At 44.9% G+C, this 19,175-nt stretch overlaps 1 protein-coding gene across 5 annotated transcripts in view; it reads right to left on the bottom strand.

Moving 5' to 3' along the window:
* Positions 1-19,175, bottom strand: part of LOC132402237 (BRD4-interacting chromatin-remodeling complex-associated protein-like) — a 163,915-nt gene that overhangs the window by 28,479 nt on the left and 116,261 nt on the right. For 3 of the 5 annotated variants that reach the window (XM_059984999.1, XM_059985001.1, XM_059985002.1), the window contains 4 exons: positions 14,994-15,707; positions 12,227-12,443; positions 8,024-8,166; positions 3,664-3,792 (listed from right to left, as the gene is read on the bottom strand). In XM_059984999.1, coding sequence (XP_059840982.1) covers positions 3,664-3,792; positions 8,024-8,166; positions 12,227-12,443; positions 14,994-15,707 — 1,203 coding nt within the window. The remainder of the gene's footprint in view (positions 1-3,663; positions 3,793-8,023; positions 8,167-12,226; positions 12,444-14,993; positions 15,708-19,175) is intronic. The other 2 variants (XM_059985000.1, XM_059985004.1) reach the window with 1 other exon arrangement.

Below are 19,175 nucleotides of genomic sequence, written 5' to 3'. Positions count from 1 at the left end.
AGAACCTTTGCACAGTACTGTAGTAATTTTGTGTATAGTTCTGTATCTCTGCTGCAAAAAAGAGAAACAAATTTCGTGACATGAGTGAAGATGAACCTGATTTTGCTTTGGGACCCTATTGTAGACTGAGAATGTGAAGTGGGCAGGGAGAAGGGAATCATGTTAGGAAGTTGGGAAAAAGGGGAAAGGACAGGGGAGGGAGCAGGAAGCACCAGAGAGACTTTCTGTAATGATCAATAAACCAATTGTTTGGAATCAAATGACCTTGCCTGGTGTCTCAGGGCTGGGTGTTTCTGTATCTGCACCACCCCTGCCCCTTGGCACTCCTCCTCTGCCACCTGTCACACACCCCTCCACCCTCGCTTTTCCCGACATCCTTTGCTCCCACCAGATTTACAAACTCGCTCACTGCTCCACATTGACAAATATAGTCCTGCTCTGCAAGTCTTAGGCACCCTAGTTTTTCCATATACAGTCGGCCCTCCTTATCTGCAGGGGATTGGTTCCGAGACCCCCACGGATACCAAAAATCGTGAATGCTCAAGTCCCTTATTTAACCTGGCACAGTGCGGTGGTCTTTAGGACCCAGTGGAACCCCAGACTTTATTTAACATGGCTCAGTGCGGTGGACATTAGGACCTGGCACAGCTCTGAATCCGTGGTGTTTCTGTTCACAAAAATAATCATGACCACAAATGAAAATAAGGTGGAAGTAATAAAACGATCAGGACAATTTTAAAGGTTAAAGTGAGAAAGGCCCTGCCCCGATGAAAGCTACAATTATTACTAAGCAATGCAGTGGTTTAATTATTGAAATACATATGTTTCTTAAGTGTTTTATTTGCATAGAAAGGTAAAATATGCACTATATACTAAGAAAAACGTTTGACTAACTGACGCTAAATAATACCGGATGTACCTGTTCCGATTTCAAATCCAACTTAAAGACAGACTCAGGAATGGAACTCATTCATAACCCAGGGACTGCCTGTACTTTTAAGTTATTTCTAGATTACTTATAATACCTAATACAATGTAAATGCTATGTAAATAGTTGTTATACTGTATTGTTTAGGGAACAATGACAAGAAAAAATAGTCTGTACATGCTCAAATAACAAGTGCTGGAGAGAGAACTTCCGGGTTTTCCCGATCCGTGGTTGGCTGAATCCACGCATGCGGAATCCGCGGATAAGGAGGGCCGACTGTATATATTCATGTGTTCATGGACCGTGCAGAAATCTAATGCTCGAAGGGAAGAAGCTGTTCCTAAAAAATTAGGAGTGTGTCTTCAGGCTCCTGTACCTCCTCTCTCATGGTAGTAATGAGAAGAGGGCACGTTCTGGATGGTGAGGCCTCTTACTGATGGATACTACCTTTTTGAGGCACCCCCTTTTGATGATGTCCTCAATGGTGGGGGAGGCTAGTGCTGAGTCTACAACTCTCCACTGCTTTTTTGATCCTCTGCAGTGGCCCCTCCATACCAGACACTGATGCAAGCAGTCAGAATGCTCTCAACACTTGCTCGGGCTTTTGGTGGAGGGAACTCGCAGGGAGTTGATCGGGAATACTGATGAGTAGTGAGCTGAGGTTGCTGCACGGCAAGCATCAGGTTCTGGGTTGCCAGGTCACCCCACCACTCTATAATTCCTATTTCTTCCATGGCCTGGGTCAGCTAGTCCCTCCTCACAGGATAAAGGGACTGTTGGAATCAGTTGTTCTTTATGTTTTTAATAGAGTATTCATGATTTTTTAGCAAGACTGAATTTGTAGTTTCACTTAAATAACCTGCATGTTTTACAAAACTGTATGTGGTGTTAAACTCCACCTACTGGTGGAAAAACAATATGACGTTTTATCACCTTTTATTTTTTTTCCACTATCTTCCAATAGCCTCTCCCTTATCTCAGGAATTTGCCTCACTCAGTATAAAAGTATCTATTCCTGCAAAAATTGCTATCTTAGTTCTCTGTTCTTAGTTACATAGAAAACCTACAGCACAATACAGGCCCTTCAGCCCACAAAGCTGTGCCGAACATGTTCCTACTGTAGAACTATCTAGGCTTTACTCATAGCGTTCTATTTTCCTAAGCTCCACGTAGCCATCCAGGAGTCTCTTAAAAGACCCTATTGTTTCCGCCTCGACCACCGCTGACGGCAGCCCATTCCACACACTCACCACCCTCTGCGTAAAATACTTACCCCTGACATCTCCTCTGTACCTACACTTTCATGTATTCTGTGCTTGTATCTTTGTTTTAAGCTTTCAATAAGTGATTGTGAAGCAACAAGTTTTCAACTCGTTCTTGGACTCCTAAAAGAATCTGTGGATCAGAAATCACCAGATCCAACAGGACTGAGACAAGCCCATTGAGGGCTGAAGGCATTCAGGATAAGACTGAAACCGATGGATATGTCAGCATGGATGGAATTGAGGATCATCCAGGCAGTGGATGAGAAAATCAAACTGAAACCTGGATAGCGAGGGTCCATGATGATGGAGTGGTGTCACAGGGAAGCAACATCCCTCACCAAGGACCCACACCACCAGGACATGCTCTCTTCTCACTACTGCCATGATGAAAGAGGTACAGCGGCCTCAGGACACACACCACCAAGTTCAGAAACAGTTATTACCCCTCAACCATTAGGAAGGTGGTACAGGAGCCTCAGAACCCACACCACCAGGTACAGAAACAGTTATTATCCCACAACCATCAGGCTCTTGAACCAGTATGGATAACTTCACTCACCACAATGAGCCTCAGGTCCCACACCACCAGGTTCAGGAACGGTTATTACCCCACAACCATCAGGCTCTTGAACCAGTGTGGGTAACTTCACTCACCACAATGAGCCTCAGGTCCCACGCCACCAGGTTCAGGAACGGTTATTACCCCACAACCATCAAGCTCCTGAACCAGTGTGGATAACTTCACTCACCACAATGAGCCTCAGGTCCCACACCACCAGGTTCAGGAACAGTTATTACCCCGCAACCATCAGGATCCTGAACCAGTGTGGATAACTTCACTCCCCACAATGAGCCTCAGGCCCCACAATGCCAGGTTCAGGAACAGTTATTACCCCACAACCATCAGGCTCCTGAACCAGTGTGGATAACTTCACTCACCACAATGAGCCTCAGGTCCCACACCACCAGGTTCAGGAACAGTTATCACCCCACAACCATCAAGCTCCTGAACCAGTGTGGATAACTTCACTCACCACAATGATCCTCAGGTCCCACACCACCAGGTTCAGGAACAGTTATCACCCCACAACCATCAGGCTCTTGAACCAGTGTGGATAACTTCACACACCACAATGATCCTCAGGTCCCACACCACCTTCAGGAACAGTTATTACCCTTCAAACATCAAGCTCATGAACTCAATTTCACTCACCCCAACACTGTTCTCATAACCCATGGACTCACTTGTAAGGACTCTTCATCTCAAGCTCTCGATATTTATTGCTTATTTTTTTTTATATTAGCATAGTTAGTTGTCTTTTGCGCACTGGTCATTTGTCTGTCTTGTTATATGTGGTTTTTCATTGATTCTATTGTGTTTCTCTCTATTTACTGTGAATTTCAGGATTGTATACGGTGATACATACATACTCTGATAATAAATTTGCTTTGAACTTTGACACAACAAACCTGATGAGCAGGAACGGAAGCGGCAGGCACCAGCTGCGTCAACCCTTTCCCGAGGAGCTGGATTTGGATCGGCCCTTTGGACAAGTTCATGTTCAGACCCGAGATTGAACTGATCACTCCAGGTTTCGTCTGCAAGGGCCAACAACAACATATGGGTCACCGAATGGGGACAAGGACACTAGCACTGCGTGGTGCCGAGAACAGCATGTGAAGCAAGGCGTAAAGTATTGAAAAAACATGCAAACCAGATTCGAGGTTTATAACTGAGGCGGAAGACGAGCTGCACTCCTTTACTCTGCTGCTGCATAGGATGAGGACTGTTGTGCCATCATTCTGCAAGTCAGGACACACAGGGACTTGGACTAAATATATGTATGTTTTCTTTGTGACTACATGTTTTATTGCTGTCGTAACACGTGCAGTGTGCTTTTGGTGATGTGTTTTGCACCTTGGCCCCAGAGGAACTCTGTATTAATGTGTCCAGGCCCCAGAGTGTATCAAGGAGACTGCACCCAACATCTGGATGGAGAGTTGAGGGCAGGGCTGAATCCGAAAGGAGGGGTACAGGCCAAATCGAGGAGGAAAGGTCCTAGCCCAGAACATCTCTAGAGGATTGAACCTGATGTTTGGACGTCGATTTAGGCACCAGGCGAGATTAAAAAGGTCAGGGACTCAGGCCCCAGTTCAGGTCACTGCTCCATGGTTCAGCTCAGCATTCAACTCTGGGTCTCAGACCTCTTTGCGGACTTCAGTTCAGAATGCTATTTGCTTACATTTATTGTTTGTATAATCTGTATTGTTCTCTGCACATTGGGTGTTCAACTGTCTTTTTTAAATATATGGGTTCTTTCAATCTTTTTCTCAATGAATTTTTTTTTACCGGCATGATGTGGTTTTATTCTCTGCACATTAGGTGTTCTAGACTTTTTTTTTACATAGTAGCAAGAATAAGTTTGTGAACCCTTTGCAGTTACCTGGTTTTCTGCATTAATTACTCATAAAATGTGGTCTGGTCTTCATCTAAGTCACAATAATCGACCAGCACAATCTGCTTCTACCAATAACATACAAACACAAAACACCAGTGCTCATGGACGTAACCATTCATGGTGGAAACCACTGCTCTCCAATAAAAAAAAATACTGCTGCACATCTCAAGTTTGCAAAAGATAACCTGACGTTCCTGGGGCAACGTTCAGTGGACAGATGAGACAAAAGTCGAACTTCCTGGCAGGAATGCAGAAAGCCACGTTTGGAGGAAGAAGGGGACTGCACACCAGCATCAGACCAAAACCTCATCCCAACTGTGAAGCGTGGTGGAAGAAGCATTTGGGGCTGCTTTGCTGCCTCAGGGCCTGAACAGCTTGTGATCATTGAGAGGACAATGAATTCAAAATTGTATCAAGACATTTTATGTGAGAATGGCAGGGTTACCTGAACTTAATTGAAGTTGGATGATACAAGAAGACAATGATCTAAAACACAAGAGTAAATCAACAACAGAATGATATAAAAAGAAGAAAATTCATGGTTTGGAATGGCCAAGTCAGAGTTTAGACCTTACTTAACCCAATTGGGATGCTGTGGCATGACCTGAAGAGGACTGTTCATGCAATGTATCCCAGAAATATCAATGAACTGAAATAGTTTTGCATCGACAAATGGTCTAAAATTCCTCCTCACCGTTGTGCAAACCTGATCATCTGCAGGAAATGTTTGGTGGAGGTTATTGCTGCTAAAAGAGGTTCTACCAGTTACTAAATACAAGGGTTCACATACTTTTTCCAGCCTGCACTGTGAATCATTAAACAAAGTGTTCAATAACGAGATAAAAAGTACAATTGTTTGCCTGTTATTTAGGCAGATTGTGTTTTTCTATTATTTTGACTGAGATGAAGATTTGAACACTTTTTATGAGTAACTAACGTCGAAAACCAGCTCACAAACTTTTTCTTGCAACTGTCTACGGGTTCTTTTGGGTTTCTTTGTTTTGTCACTGCAGGTTAGGAGACAAACCTCAAGTTTGTATGAAGTATACAAACTTTGATAATGAATGCCCTTTGAACTTTGTGTATGGTTGAATTAAACTTGATAAGCGCGATGGTTCCTGCCCTCAGCACCTCCTCTCCCCTCCACATGGCCGTTGCATCCACTCCGTACAGATGTTGTGGCGAATGCCAGGTACGCTCTGAAAGTTGGGTGATGGCAACAGGTAACAGTCAAAGGAGCCATCAGATCTGGCCACCGTCCACAGATGAACATGACCAACATTTCCTCAGACTCACGGACAGTTAACCCCCACAGGCACCAACCCTCTTCTGCAAACCCACCTGCAGACGTCGGAAAGGAAGCCAGGCTTTCTGCACGCGGAAGTGATCAGGTTAGCTGTATCTGTCAGACAGTGAGATGCGCTTTTGCATCAATGACCACCATAGAATGTGCAGGAGTGTTGGTAGAGTTAATGCTATTAAGATGATGATACTCCCTAAATTCTTATATTTATTTCAAGCATTACCAATTTTTATTCCTAAAGCTTTCTTTGATACTATTGACTCCAAAATATCTTCTTACTTGTGGCAGAACAAAAATCCTAGATTGGGCAAAAAATATTTACAGAAGCCTAAGAAGGAGGGTGGCTTGGCTTTACCAAACTTAAGATTTTACTATTGGGCAGCTAATATACGGTATTTAATATTCTGGACACAAGAATTGACTATAGCTACTTGCCCACAATGGGTAAATTTGGAATGTAAATCTGTGCAAGATTTTTCACTGATTTCAATCTTAGGATCTTCACTTCCTTTTTCTTTATTCAAATCGAATAAACAGATAACTAATCCTGTAGTCAGATATACATTACGAAATTGGTTTCAATTTCGTAAATTTTTTGCTTTGAATAAATTTATTTTATCATGTCCTATAACATCTAATTATTTTTTTCGGCCTTCATCTATGGATCAAGCTTTTCTTTTATGGAAAACAAAAGGTATAACATGTTTTTGTGATCTGTTTCTGGATTATGTCCTTTGCAAGTTAGAATTTTTTGTATAATGAGTTAGTCTTTTTTGAAAGAATGTCCATTGGACATTACAGAAAGAATTTTAGCCCTTAATCCTTATCAAAAGGGTTTAGTAGCCATCATTTATAAGATGATCATGAATTTACAGTCAGATGTATCAGAAAAAATTAAGAAGGAATGGCAAGAAGAGTTGCATTGTCCTATATCTACTGAGCAATGGGATAAAATTTTATTATTAGTAAATTCGTCCTCTATTTGTGCTAAACATGCCCTAATACAATTTAAGGTTGTACATAGAGCTCATACGTCTAAGGATAAACTGGCTTGATTTTATTCTCATCTTAATTCAACCTGCGATAGACGTCATTCTGATGTTGCTTCATTGACTGATATGTTCTGGTCTTGTCCTTGTTTACAAAATTATTGGAAAGATATTTTCAGTATTATTTCAAGAGTTTTAAATATTAATTTCCAACCGCATCCTCTTACTGCAATTTTCAGTTTACCAATGACGGATAATAACCGTTTCTCCGCTTCATCTCAACGAATGATTGCATTTGTTACATTAATGGCTAGAAGATCTATTTTATTGAATTGGAAAGAAATTAACCCTCCAACTGTATTTCAGTGGTTTTCTCAAACTATTTCTTGTTTGAGTTTAGAAAAGATTAGAAGTGTGGTTTTTGATCCTTCAGTTAAATTTGAAGAAACTTGGAGACCTTTTATTCAACATTTTCACATGAGTTGAATTGTCTTTTCCTAAACCTTACTTATATTATCCTTAATTAATTGGATGGAGGTTCAGAGTTATTGGCACTACTGTATATGTACTTAATATATTCAATGGCCCATGTTGGTTAGTGTTTTTTTTTGTTTTTCTTTCTCTTTTTTTGGGTGGTCTTTCTTTTTTTTTCTTTTTACTTCTTTGTTCATTAATGTTCTGAGTTTGAGAGGTTATATATTTTTATTATTATATATCTGAATGTCTATTTAAACTATTAATTATGTACTCTCAAACACTTTGTATTCATGTTTCATTTATGTTTGTTTAAAACTAATAAAAAGATTTAAAAAGAGAAAAGAATGTGCAGGAGTGTCACCACAATTCCGGCGCCAACAAAGTACACCCACAATACCCTTTACATCTTTGGACTGTGGGAGGAAACTAGAACACCCGGAGGAAACCCAGGCAGCCACGGGGAGAACGTAGGAACTCCTTACAGACAGTGGTGGGAATTGATCCCTGATCGCTGGGGCTGTAATGCATTACGCTAACCGTTACGTTACCCTGCTGCCTGCGGTAACAGATGGGTGTGGCAGGAAGCTCAGGTGGTTCCCTACCTGTAGCGAGGGCTGAACCTGGTGCGTCGTGAGAGGCTTCATCTGCAGGGGGACTGTTGCTCCTTGCTGAAGGAGGCATGGGGCTCCAGACGCAGCCCCTGAGATGACCTTGCTGTCCGGAGATCGTGTCGTGGCTGTGGTGCCTGACAAAATAAATGCAACAAGGTTTAATGAAACAGAGGAAGAGAGTCCAACACTGCCCAGATCAGGTTCCACATCCCCTTCTCACAAAGAAAGAGGCCACTCAGCCCATTGAGTGTCTGACAGCTCACAACCCATTCTCCAATCTTTCCCCCTCACCTCAGCACCAGGAAAATATTAGAGCGGACAATTAACCATTAAGATGTGGGTGGAACTTCGGGGGGAACCCACACAGTCACAGGGAGAGCATGCAAACTCCACACGGTGCTGGAGGTTATGGTTAAACCTGGAGATGGTGTCTCACAACTCTTATTAGCTGTGTTACTGTGCTGCCTGCTGAAGCTCCAACTACAATTGGTCTGTGCTACCTGTCTGCAGTTACGAGACCCAAGACAAGCCTGAAGAACAGCCCCACGTGCAGGTCATCTGGTAGTGAGGAGCCACTGCACAGGATCGGAACAAAGCTGCAGAAAGCTCCATTTTGGACATCCAGGACACCTTCAGAAAACGATGCCTCAAAAAGGCGGCATCCATCATTAAGGACCCCCATTATTCAGGGCATACCCTCTTCTCATTGCTACCATCAGGGAGGAGGTACAGGAGCCTGAAGGCACACACTCAACGATTCAGGAACAGCTTCTCCCCCTCTGCCATCAGGGAGGAGGCACAGGAGCCTGAAGACACACACTCAGTGATTCAGGAACAGCTTCTTCCCCTCTGCCATCAGATTTCTGAATGGACATTGAACCCGTGAACACTACCTCACTACATTTTGCTCTCTTTTTGCATTACTTATTTAATTTTGTATAATTTATGTATTTTTTATTATTATGGATTGCATTGTACTGCTGCTGCAGAACAACAAATTTCATGACATGCCAGTGATATTAAACCTGATTCAGATTTTGATTTATCTTCTGCCGGGGCTTGAGACCAAACACAAGCATCTCACATGGCCGGTGTTTCCACCTGTGACACTGACTCACTGTCCTCTCTCCACCTGCGCTTCTCAACTTGCTGGGCATTACCAAAAGAGTGAGTCACCCTCATCCTCTCTCCACATAAGCAGTCCTACATTGAGTTCAATGCTGTCTAGCAACTCCTGCAATGCTGCTGGTGCCAAATATTGGCCTCTGCCGCTCCTTAGGATTCATCAGGAATGTGGAGAGAAGGAGCTTGTTGCGCGGGTAACAACTTGCTCTCCGTATTTGACTGCCCTGGCTTGCGTACCTAGACAGCCAAGGACGCATTATCCTTGGTCGACCCTGACCGATGGAAATCTCTCACGTGGATATGAGCCCACACTCAGTTACTGCTATATTTTGTTTTGTATGATTAAACATTTATATTTATTGTGTTTTTATTGTTGTGTTCTTTACATTTAAAGTGTTTATTTTGTGCTGCTGGAGTAACAATTATTTCATTCTCCTTTATGCTCGTGTACTGAAGAATGACAAAAAAGATTCGAAATGTGTCTATTCTCTCTCCACAGATGCTGATTCACCTGAGAATGTTTCTGGCATTTACTCCGATTTCAGGCTTCATTGTAATTAATTATACAAAACGTTATGCGAATGTTAAGTCATTACATCTGTATTATTGACAAATTATGTTGACTTCAGTTGATGTTAAGTTACGCTTGTAGGGTAGAGGTGTTGCAGTAAAGAGCCAAGGTTCATGTCACTGACACAATGAGTGTGCAGGCCTGTGTAACAATAAACTCAAAACACCAGGGAAAATTGAATCAAAGACGGTGATGAATCAGCACGTAGGAGGGAGACTGAAAATCTGGCTGGTGTGGTGTCAGAAAAACAACCTCTCAACCAATGTCAGCAAGACCAAGGAGCTGATTATAGACTTCAGGAGGAGGAAACCAGGGGCACATGAGCCAGCTCTCATCATAGGATCAGAGGTGGAGAGGGTCAGCAACTTTAAATTCCTAGGTGTCATTATTTCAGAGGACCTTTCTTGGCCCAACATGTAAGTGTAGTTGTTAAGAAAGCATGGCAGCACCTCTACTTCTTTAGGAGTTTGGGGAGATTTGGCATGACATCTAAAACTTTATAGATGTGTACTACAGAGTATACTGACAGGCTGCATCACAGCCTGGTATGGAAACACCAATGACCTTGAATGGAAAATCCTACAAAAAGTAGTGGATTTGTCCCAGTCCATCATGGATATAGCCCTCCCAACCATTGAGCACATCTGCGCGAAACATTGTTGCAGGAAAGCAGCATCCATCATCAGGGACCCTCACCACCCAGGCCATGCAGCCATCAGGTAGAAGGTACAAGAGCCTCAGGACTCACACCAGCAGGTTCAGGAAAAGTTATTACCCCTCAACCATCAGGCTCTTGAACCAAAGAGGATAACTTCCCTCATCTTCATTTGCCCCTTCATTGAAACGTTCCCACGACCTTTGGACTCACTTTCATGGACTCTCCATCTCATGTTTGCGATATTTATTGCTTAGTTGTATATCACTATTTCTTTCTTCTTGCAGTTACATAGCTTGTTCGCTTCTGCACTCTGGATGAACACTCAAGTTGGTGTGGTCTTTCACCGATTTCTGTTATGGTTATCATTCTATAGATTTATTGAAAATCTCCATAATAAAATGAATCTCAGGGTTTTATATGGTGACATATATGTACTTTGATAATAAATTTACTTTGAACTTTGAGGCTTTTACAAAAAGAACTCTCACTGTCCATGCAGCTGTAGTTCTCGATTCTGTTCTCGTTCTTCTTGGGATGATATTGTCCCCTCAGAAGGGTTCAAGCCCCACTCTAGATACTTGAACACAAACATCCAAGTTGCAGATCTAATGTACAAAATGATGGACTGAAATGTTGTCAGAGGGCAATTACTTCTCCTCCATCTCAAGGGAGTTCCATCAGGAATACTGGGTCTCAATATTTCTCTCTCATCAACACTACTATACCAAACCATAGAACAGTATAGTACAGTTCAGGCCCTTTGGTCCATCTACACTGTGCTGAACTTAGAGTGTAGAATACAGAAGAGTACAGGCCATTCGGCCCACAATATTGTGTCAACCTTTTAACCTACTCTAAGATCAATCTCACTCTTCCCTCCCACATAACCCTCCATTTTTCTTTCATCCATGTGCCTAAGAGTTGCTTAAATGTCCGTAAGATACGGGCCTCAATCACCACCCAACAGGGTATTCCACGTAAAAAAAAACCTACTTCTGCCATCTACCCCACCCCCTCCACCAATTCTCCCCTGGGAAAAAGTCTCTGGCTGTCCACTCTAACTATGCCTCTTATCACCTTATACACCCCTATCAAATCACCTCTCATCTTCCTTCACTCCAAAGGGAGAATCCCCAACTCACTCAACCTATTCTCATAAGCCATGCTCTCTAGTCCAGGCAGCACCCCGGCAAATCTCCTCTGCACCCACACCCTAAAGCTTCCACATCCTTCCTGTAATGAGGTGATCAGAACTGAACACAATATTCCAAGTGTGGTCTAACCAGGGTTTCACAGAGCTGTAATGTTACCTTGTGGATCTTGAACTCAACCCTCTCACTAATGAAGGCCAACACACCAACAGAACTACTTGATCTTTGTCACATTACTACCCTGGAACCCCTCTGAGCACAGCTCATTGCCATTTCTCACATTACTCCTGGCTTTAGGGTGTCCTGAAAGGGATGGGGAAAGTGCTAAGTGAATGCTAATCTTATGCAGGATATCTCTTGTTCTCAAAACCATCCCCTCTACTCCATAAGGTATAGGAGCATAACTGGGCCAATCAGCCCATTGTGTCTGATCCACCATTCTTAGTGTGCTCTGACCAATGTCTTATAAAACTTCAGCATCACATCTTTGCTTTTATATTCTAGTCCTCTTGAAATTAATGCTAACATTGCATTTGCCTTCCTTACCATTGATTCAACCCCCAAGTTAATTTTTAGGGAATCCTGAACAAGGACTCCCAAGTCCCTTTGCACCTCGGATTTCTGAATTTGCCCCTGCTCAGGTCCCTACCTCCACCTCAATACCATCTCCCCAGTCCCACCCACCGCACCTGCTGAAGATGCCTTCACGAGGACAGACGTCTGCTGCAGGAGTGTGGCCAGAGCTGCCGGGCCTCCTCCGGTAGGCTGTGGCTTCAGCCCAGACGAGTTGGTGTGCGCCTGCGTCTGCAGGCTGGGCGACTGCACTTGGCTGCTGAGCTGGCTGACACCTGTTACGCCTTGGCTGCTGCTCGAGGGCTTGGCTTGAAGGATTATGTTGTGCTGCATCTGTGGAAATAAAGCGCATTGCTCGGTCACCATTGCACAGATTGCACGGCCCCAAATCAAACACCATTTAGCCCATCTGGACCGTGTCATATTTTGTCATGGGTAAAGTCCTCCCCACCACTGAGTACATCTTCAAAAAGCACTATCTCAGGAAAGCAGCATCCATCATCAGGAACCCTCACCACTCAGGACATGCTCCTCTCTGGCCGCTGCTTTCAGGAAGGAGGAACAGGAGCCTCAGGACCCACACTATCAGGTTCAGGAACAGATAACACCCCTCAATCATCAGGCTCTTGAATCAAAGGGGATAACTTCACTCACCCCATTTCTCAACTGTTCCCACAACTGACGGGCTCAATTTTAAGGACACTTCATCTCATGTTCTCGATATTTAGTGCTTTTTTTAATTGTTTTTCCCTTTTTGTATTTACAGTTTGTTGTCTCTTTCACATTGGTTGTTTGCCTGTCTTGTTGGGTGTGGTCTTCTATCAATTCTATTGTATCTCTTTGTACTTACAGTGAATGCCAGCAAGAAAAAAGAACCTCAGGGTTGTATATGGTGACATATATATACTTTGATAATAAATTTGCTTTGAACTTCCTTCTAAAAACTGCCTCCTGATAGCTTGCATGTAAATCAGAAAATACTGCGGATGCAGGAAACCTGAAACAAAAACTGTGTTGGAAAAACTCTGGTCAGGCAGCATTCTGTCGAGAAAGAAACAGTCAGAACAAAGGATCACAGACACAAATGTTTCTCTCTCCACAGATGCTGTCCGACATGCTCAGAATGGTGGGGTACAGGCTGAATCAAGCAGGCACGGTCCAGGCCCCAGAGTGTATCGAAACGACAGAACCCAAATGTTTGGACGATGATTATACTGTGGGTCAAATTGAAAAGGTCAGGAAGTTGGGACTGGAGGAGAGGGACGGGCTGGTTCAGCTTGCTGCTCCGTGACGTTTACTCAGCTCTGCGCTGAACTGAGGCCATGGCTGATATTTGTGAATGGTCTCTCTTTTGAGGACCAGTTCTGAATGCTATTTGCTTTTATTGTTTGCATGATTTGTCTTTTTTTCTCTCTGTGCATTGGGTATTTGTTGGTGATTTTTTTAAAAACAGGTTCTTTTGGGTTTCTTGCTTTTAAGGCTGTCTGTATGAAGATGAATTTAAGGCTGTAGAACATATACAAAAATAATAAATGCACATTGAACTTTTGAGTTTTTCCAGAACTTTGTTTTGATGAACATTCATTATAACCTTTTACACACCAAGATTTCCCTTAATTTAATGTAAGTAATAAATAGCATTGTTCTCAGCCACGTATGAATCCTATTTCGATTTATTGATGACCAACTTGGTCCTCTGTCTTTATCTCCCCTCAGGACACCAGTAACCATCTGTGGTTCACCCTAATATAGAGAGGGAGGGGGGTGGGTTCCAAACCTGAGGTCCACAGACCCCTCAAGTTAATGGGTAGCAGTCCATGGCATTAAAAAGGTTAGGAATCCATGGTTTACATTTCAGCTTACAGCAGGATCTGGACCAGCTGAAAAAATGGCAGACAAGTGTGAGACCTTGTCGTAGGGTTTGGAGGCTTGTGCGCCTCAATGACCTTGAGAGCTACGTTTGTTGGAGTAAGGGCTTTATGCTCTTGGTAGTGTCAACCATATCAAACAGATCAAAGGGTAGAGTTCAGACTGTGTGTGGTCCACTGTTCCTTCAGGTTTGGGGTGGGGGGGTGGGGGTGGGGAGGTTCAGCTCTGGGCTCACAACCCTGACTGGTCAAACAAAATTGTTATAGAAACAGCAATGAAGAATTCTTCTACTTCTGAGTACGATGGTATTCCTGAGTCTCCACCTGGGACTCGCATGACCGACAGTAGTAAAAACCGAGAGGAAGCCCGAAACACTGCTAGAGATGGGGGATCTTCATTGCTGCCCTAAACACCAGCAGTGTAACAGGCAGGACGTAGGTAAGTAAGATGTGGCACCCTGGGAGCACTAACCAGGGTGGGGCTTGCATGATGAGTGGTAGGGCACTGACGAGTGTGGCTGAACAGAGGGATTTGGGAATACAAATCCACAATTTTTTGAAAGTGGTGTCAAAGGTAGATAAAGTCTGAAAGAGAGTTTTGGCATATTGAACTTCATAGATCAAAGTACTGAGTACCAGGAATTGGGATGTAATGTTGAAGTTGTATAAGCCATTGCCGAGGCTTAAATTGGAGTCCTGTGTGCTTCAAGGAGATGCAAGGGGCAAGTTTTCTTTTATACAGAGAGTGGTGGGTGCCTGGGCTGGTGGTAGAGGCAAAAACATTAGGGGCTTTTAAGAGATATTTAGAGAGGCACATGAATGTGAGGAAAATGAAATGATATGGACATGATGTAAGCAGAATAGATTAGTTAACCACTAATTTGATACACTGGGCACAACATTGTGGGCCGAAAGCCCAGTTTCTCTGCTGTACTGTTCCACAGTCTAGGTTCTCATCGCGATGGGTACCGGACCCCGTTCAGCTGAGTGCAGGGCAAGGGCGAGGCACACTCACCTGCTGAAGCTTCTCCATGAACGACTTGTGCTGCTGGGTGGGGTTGGGGATGGCGGACATGTTCTGAAGTTGGTTGGTCACCATCTGGAACCGTTGCTGCTGTTCTGCTGTCAGGGTGAGGGTCTGGTAGACAGGCTGCAGAGGGCCCTGAGGGTGGGGTTGGCAGTGGAGCTGTAGCTGCAGGGGTGGGGGCTGGGGGTCACCCGGACTCTGCGAGGGGGGCAGGAGGCGGGGCGGGGTCTGGGCCTCAGCTGGGGTCTGGCCTTGGCCACCGGGCTGCTGCTGTTGCTGGGGCGCGGGAGCTGGTGGGGTCAACTGTGGCTCGGCCGGGTGGGGGGGCCCGCCGCCCTGGAACGGCGCCTGCAGGGGCGGCTGGGACGGGGGTCTCATGGGGTGGGGCGGCTGGGAGCTCCCGTGGGGGGAGCCCTGCAACTGGGTCTGGATGATGTAGAGGGGCTGCTGGGAAGGGGTGCAGGATCGGGACAGAGGCTCGGAAGGGGGGCGGGATAGCACCTGGGGCTGGGAAGGAGGGCGGCTCTGGGGCCGCGACGGGGGCCGGGACAGAGGCTGTGGCTGGGAGGGTGGGCGGGACTGGTGGGGGGACGGCAGCTGGATGTGGACCTGGGCGTCGTTCTGTGGGGCCTGAGGCACAGGCGATTGCGAGGTGGGTGTGCCCTGGGCCATCGCCGTCTTCTGCTGCCCAGCAGCCATCTGCTGGAGGAACCAACAGGTAGGAGGTGGTGGAACATCACAATCCCACAATCCCCCTCCCCACCGCCCCAGTCACCCCTCCCGCCGAGAACCATCAGGTCACCATTCAAACACCGAGCTCAATCTCAACACCTTCTGGGGAGGGGTGGAGGGTGGAGACGTACACTGCACCCAGAACTTCAGACATCTAATCCTTCCAAAAAGGCATCGCCTGGAGGGAGCCACACATCCATGGAGACACCTGGCGCTTTCTCCCTTGGGTGGTGCTGCCAGTAATTCTACAGCCAGTGTGGAACAGACTGCAAATGAAGGCAGCCAGTGCTGGACATCTAAGTGGATGGACTGTTAGCTGAATAAACAGGAACTGGGATAAACTCACTCAACTTCACGTCTCACACCACTAGGTTCAGGAACAGTTATTACCCTAGGCCCCTGAATCACTCAACTTCACTTGAACCATCATTGACATGTTCCCACAAACTATACACTCACTTTCAAGGACTCTTCATCGCATGTCCTCGATATTTATTCTTATTTATTTAATATTATTATTTCTTTCTCTTTGTATTTGTACAGTTTCTCATCTTTTGCACACTGGTTGAATGCCTAAGTTGGTGCAGTCTTTCATTGACTCTACTATTCTGTTATGGAGTACAACCACAAGACAACGGATCTCTGGGTTGTATATGGTGATATATTCGTACTCTGATAATAAATGTACTTTGGAACTGGGTCATTGTTGTCATGCCTATTAAGCCAGAGTGAAAAGACCACCCCACCCACTCTGGTTATTCTCTCTTCAACCCCCTTCCTATTCGGCAGAAGTCTGAACGCCTGTCTCACCAGCCTCAAGGACAGCTTCTAACTTGCTGACTACTGAATGGTTCCCTAGTATGATAACGGACTCTTGACCACACAATCTACCTCGTTACAACCTTGCATATTACTGTCTATCTGCACTGCACTTTCTCTGCAGCTGTTACATTTTATTCTGCTTTCTGTTATGTTTTTAACCTTGCTCTACCTCAATGCACTGTGTAATGATCTTAACTGTCTGAGCAATGTGGAAGACAACCCTGTCATTGGATACTCGGTGTATCTGACAATAATGAAACAGTTCCAATTCCACACACAAAATGCTGGAGGAACTCAGCAAGTCAGGCAGCACCTGTGGAAAGAAATGGACAGTCGACATTCTGGCCGAGACCCTTCATCAAGACTGGAAAGGAAGAGGGCAGAGAGGCCAGAAATAGAAGGGTGTGGGGAGGGGGAGAAAGCAAGAATCTGGGCAAGGGGGCAGAAGTTTGGAGAAAATGGGAACAATGTGAGAGCCTAGGAGGTAGGAGAGGCAAAGAGCTAATAGGAGGAATCTGACAGGAGGAGACAGTGGGACATAGAATAAGATGAAAGAGGAGCACTACGTATGTGTTGCTTCTGCATTCCAGCATCTCAGTCTCTTGGATCTCCATGGAGCTACTAGAAAGACCCTGATGGAAACAGGCCATTCAGCCCACTTCTTTTTGCTGACCTACCTGAGCTAGCTCTAGCTGTGTGTATTTGGCCCATATTTCTGGACCTTTCCTCCCCCACGTATCTGTCTAAACATTGCTTTACTAACAACTGCCTATAATAAAGTGGAAAGAGTGAGAAATTTGAAGTTCCTGGGTATTAATATTTCTGAGGAGCTAATATGGCCACGACCTCTTCTCGCTGCTGCCATCAGGTAAGAAAGTTCAGGAGCCTCAGATCCCACACCACCAGGTTTGGGAACAGTTACTACCCCTCAACCATCAGGCTCCTGAACCAGTGTGGATAACTTCACTCACCACAATGAGCCTCAGGGCTCACACCACCAGGTTTAGGAACAGTTAATACCCCACAACCATCAGGCTCCTGAACCAAAGGAGATAACTTCACTCATTTGCCCATCCACTGAAATGTTCCCACGACCAATGATATCACTTTAAGGACTCTTTATCTTACGTTCTTGTTATTTATTGCTGTTTATCTATATTTGCCTTTACACAGTTTGTTTCCTTCTGCACTCTGGTTGATCTTTCATTGATCCTGCTATAGCTGCTATTCTATAGATTTGCTGAGAATGCCCTTAAGGAAATTAATCTCAGGATTGTATATGGTGACACAAATACTTTGATAATAAAAATTACTAAGTTTTTTGCTGTTCAAAGCTATGATGTTTCTGTGAGGAATGAGGTGTCAGATCATAGGGTAGCGTGCAAAGATCTTTCTACACACAGTCCCATCGGACACTCACAGGGGTGGTCATATCCCAGTTACGTTCACTCTCAGTTAAAGAACCAAAGATTATGGATTCATATCCTTCTTTTGCCTCTGGCACCTGCTCCAGTCCCTTAAGGTTCAAAACATCTCCTCACTTCCAACTCTGGCCTTGATTTCACCCTGAAAGCTACTGCTTCACCACTGGGACCTTCAGCTGCCCAAACCCTACAACTGCTCACTGCCTTTATGACGACCCAATACTGTGCGGCTCACAATGTTCAGTTACGTTCTGGGTGCCGTGTACATGCACAATAACCAGCGAGGAGAGAAAAAATAAATTGAATTCAGAATTAATGGCAAATTTCCTTGGCTATCGGAGAGATCCTGATAAAACAAATGTTCGTTAATGAGATCGTCGTCACGATTTGCAAATAGTTCCCACTGTTCGGATTTACACACCACAGGACAAACATGCATGCATTTCACACTGCAGGGTGCTGGTCAACACCAGCTACCCAGCCAAGGCAGTGGGTTCAGTCTTGAGGGCTGGACCATCTGGGATGAGAGACCAGGATCGTTCATCCCTCTTTCTTTTGATTTTTCTGCCTGGAAGGGAACATCAGTCAACTGATTACCTTGGTTAGGACTGGCTCACTCAGTGGCCCACTGGTAGGAAGGGAACAAGCAAAAACATCTGTCTTCAGACCTGATTGAATTCTCTGTGGGTGCTCTGTCCACTTCTAACACGCACACACGCACACACTTACTCGGATCTAAAGCCAATGTTACACAGTGCAAGGAGACAGGACTGAAGGAAGATAGAGCAAACAGCAGCTTTAAGCCAGAAGCAAGAGGGAAGATAGGAAGGCCACTGGTGGAGATGGGTTCTGTGTGTGTCTGTCTGTGTGATGTCTGCACGTGTGTCGGTGTCTGTCTGCGTGTGGGGAGGGGGGAATAAATGGGTGCGAAGGGCGTTTTGTGTGGTTGGTGTGAACCGCACCTGCCCACGACACACCTCAAACACCCCAGATTTAGTGGGCATCCGTTGGCACTGCCAGCCACACAAGAATGCTGAGGGGTTGCTGGACCCCCCCCCCGGTCCCGAGATCACTCAGCCTCTGTACCCTCCAGCTTAACCCACCCCCTGGGCAGGTGAGGAAGGTGCAAGTCACAGGCCGCAGCTATCACCACATTGCTCTCTGACCACATCATGATGTATCTCCTACTTTC

Source organism: Hypanus sabinus, chromosome 11 (assembly GCF_030144855.1).
Source record: "Hypanus sabinus isolate sHypSab1 chromosome 11, sHypSab1.hap1, whole genome shotgun sequence".
Taxonomy (NCBI): Eukaryota; Metazoa; Chordata; class Chondrichthyes; order Myliobatiformes; family Dasyatidae; genus Hypanus; species Hypanus sabinus.
The sequence above is the reverse complement of the archived record's forward strand: the minus strand, read 5'-3'. Positions and strand labels throughout refer to the sequence as shown.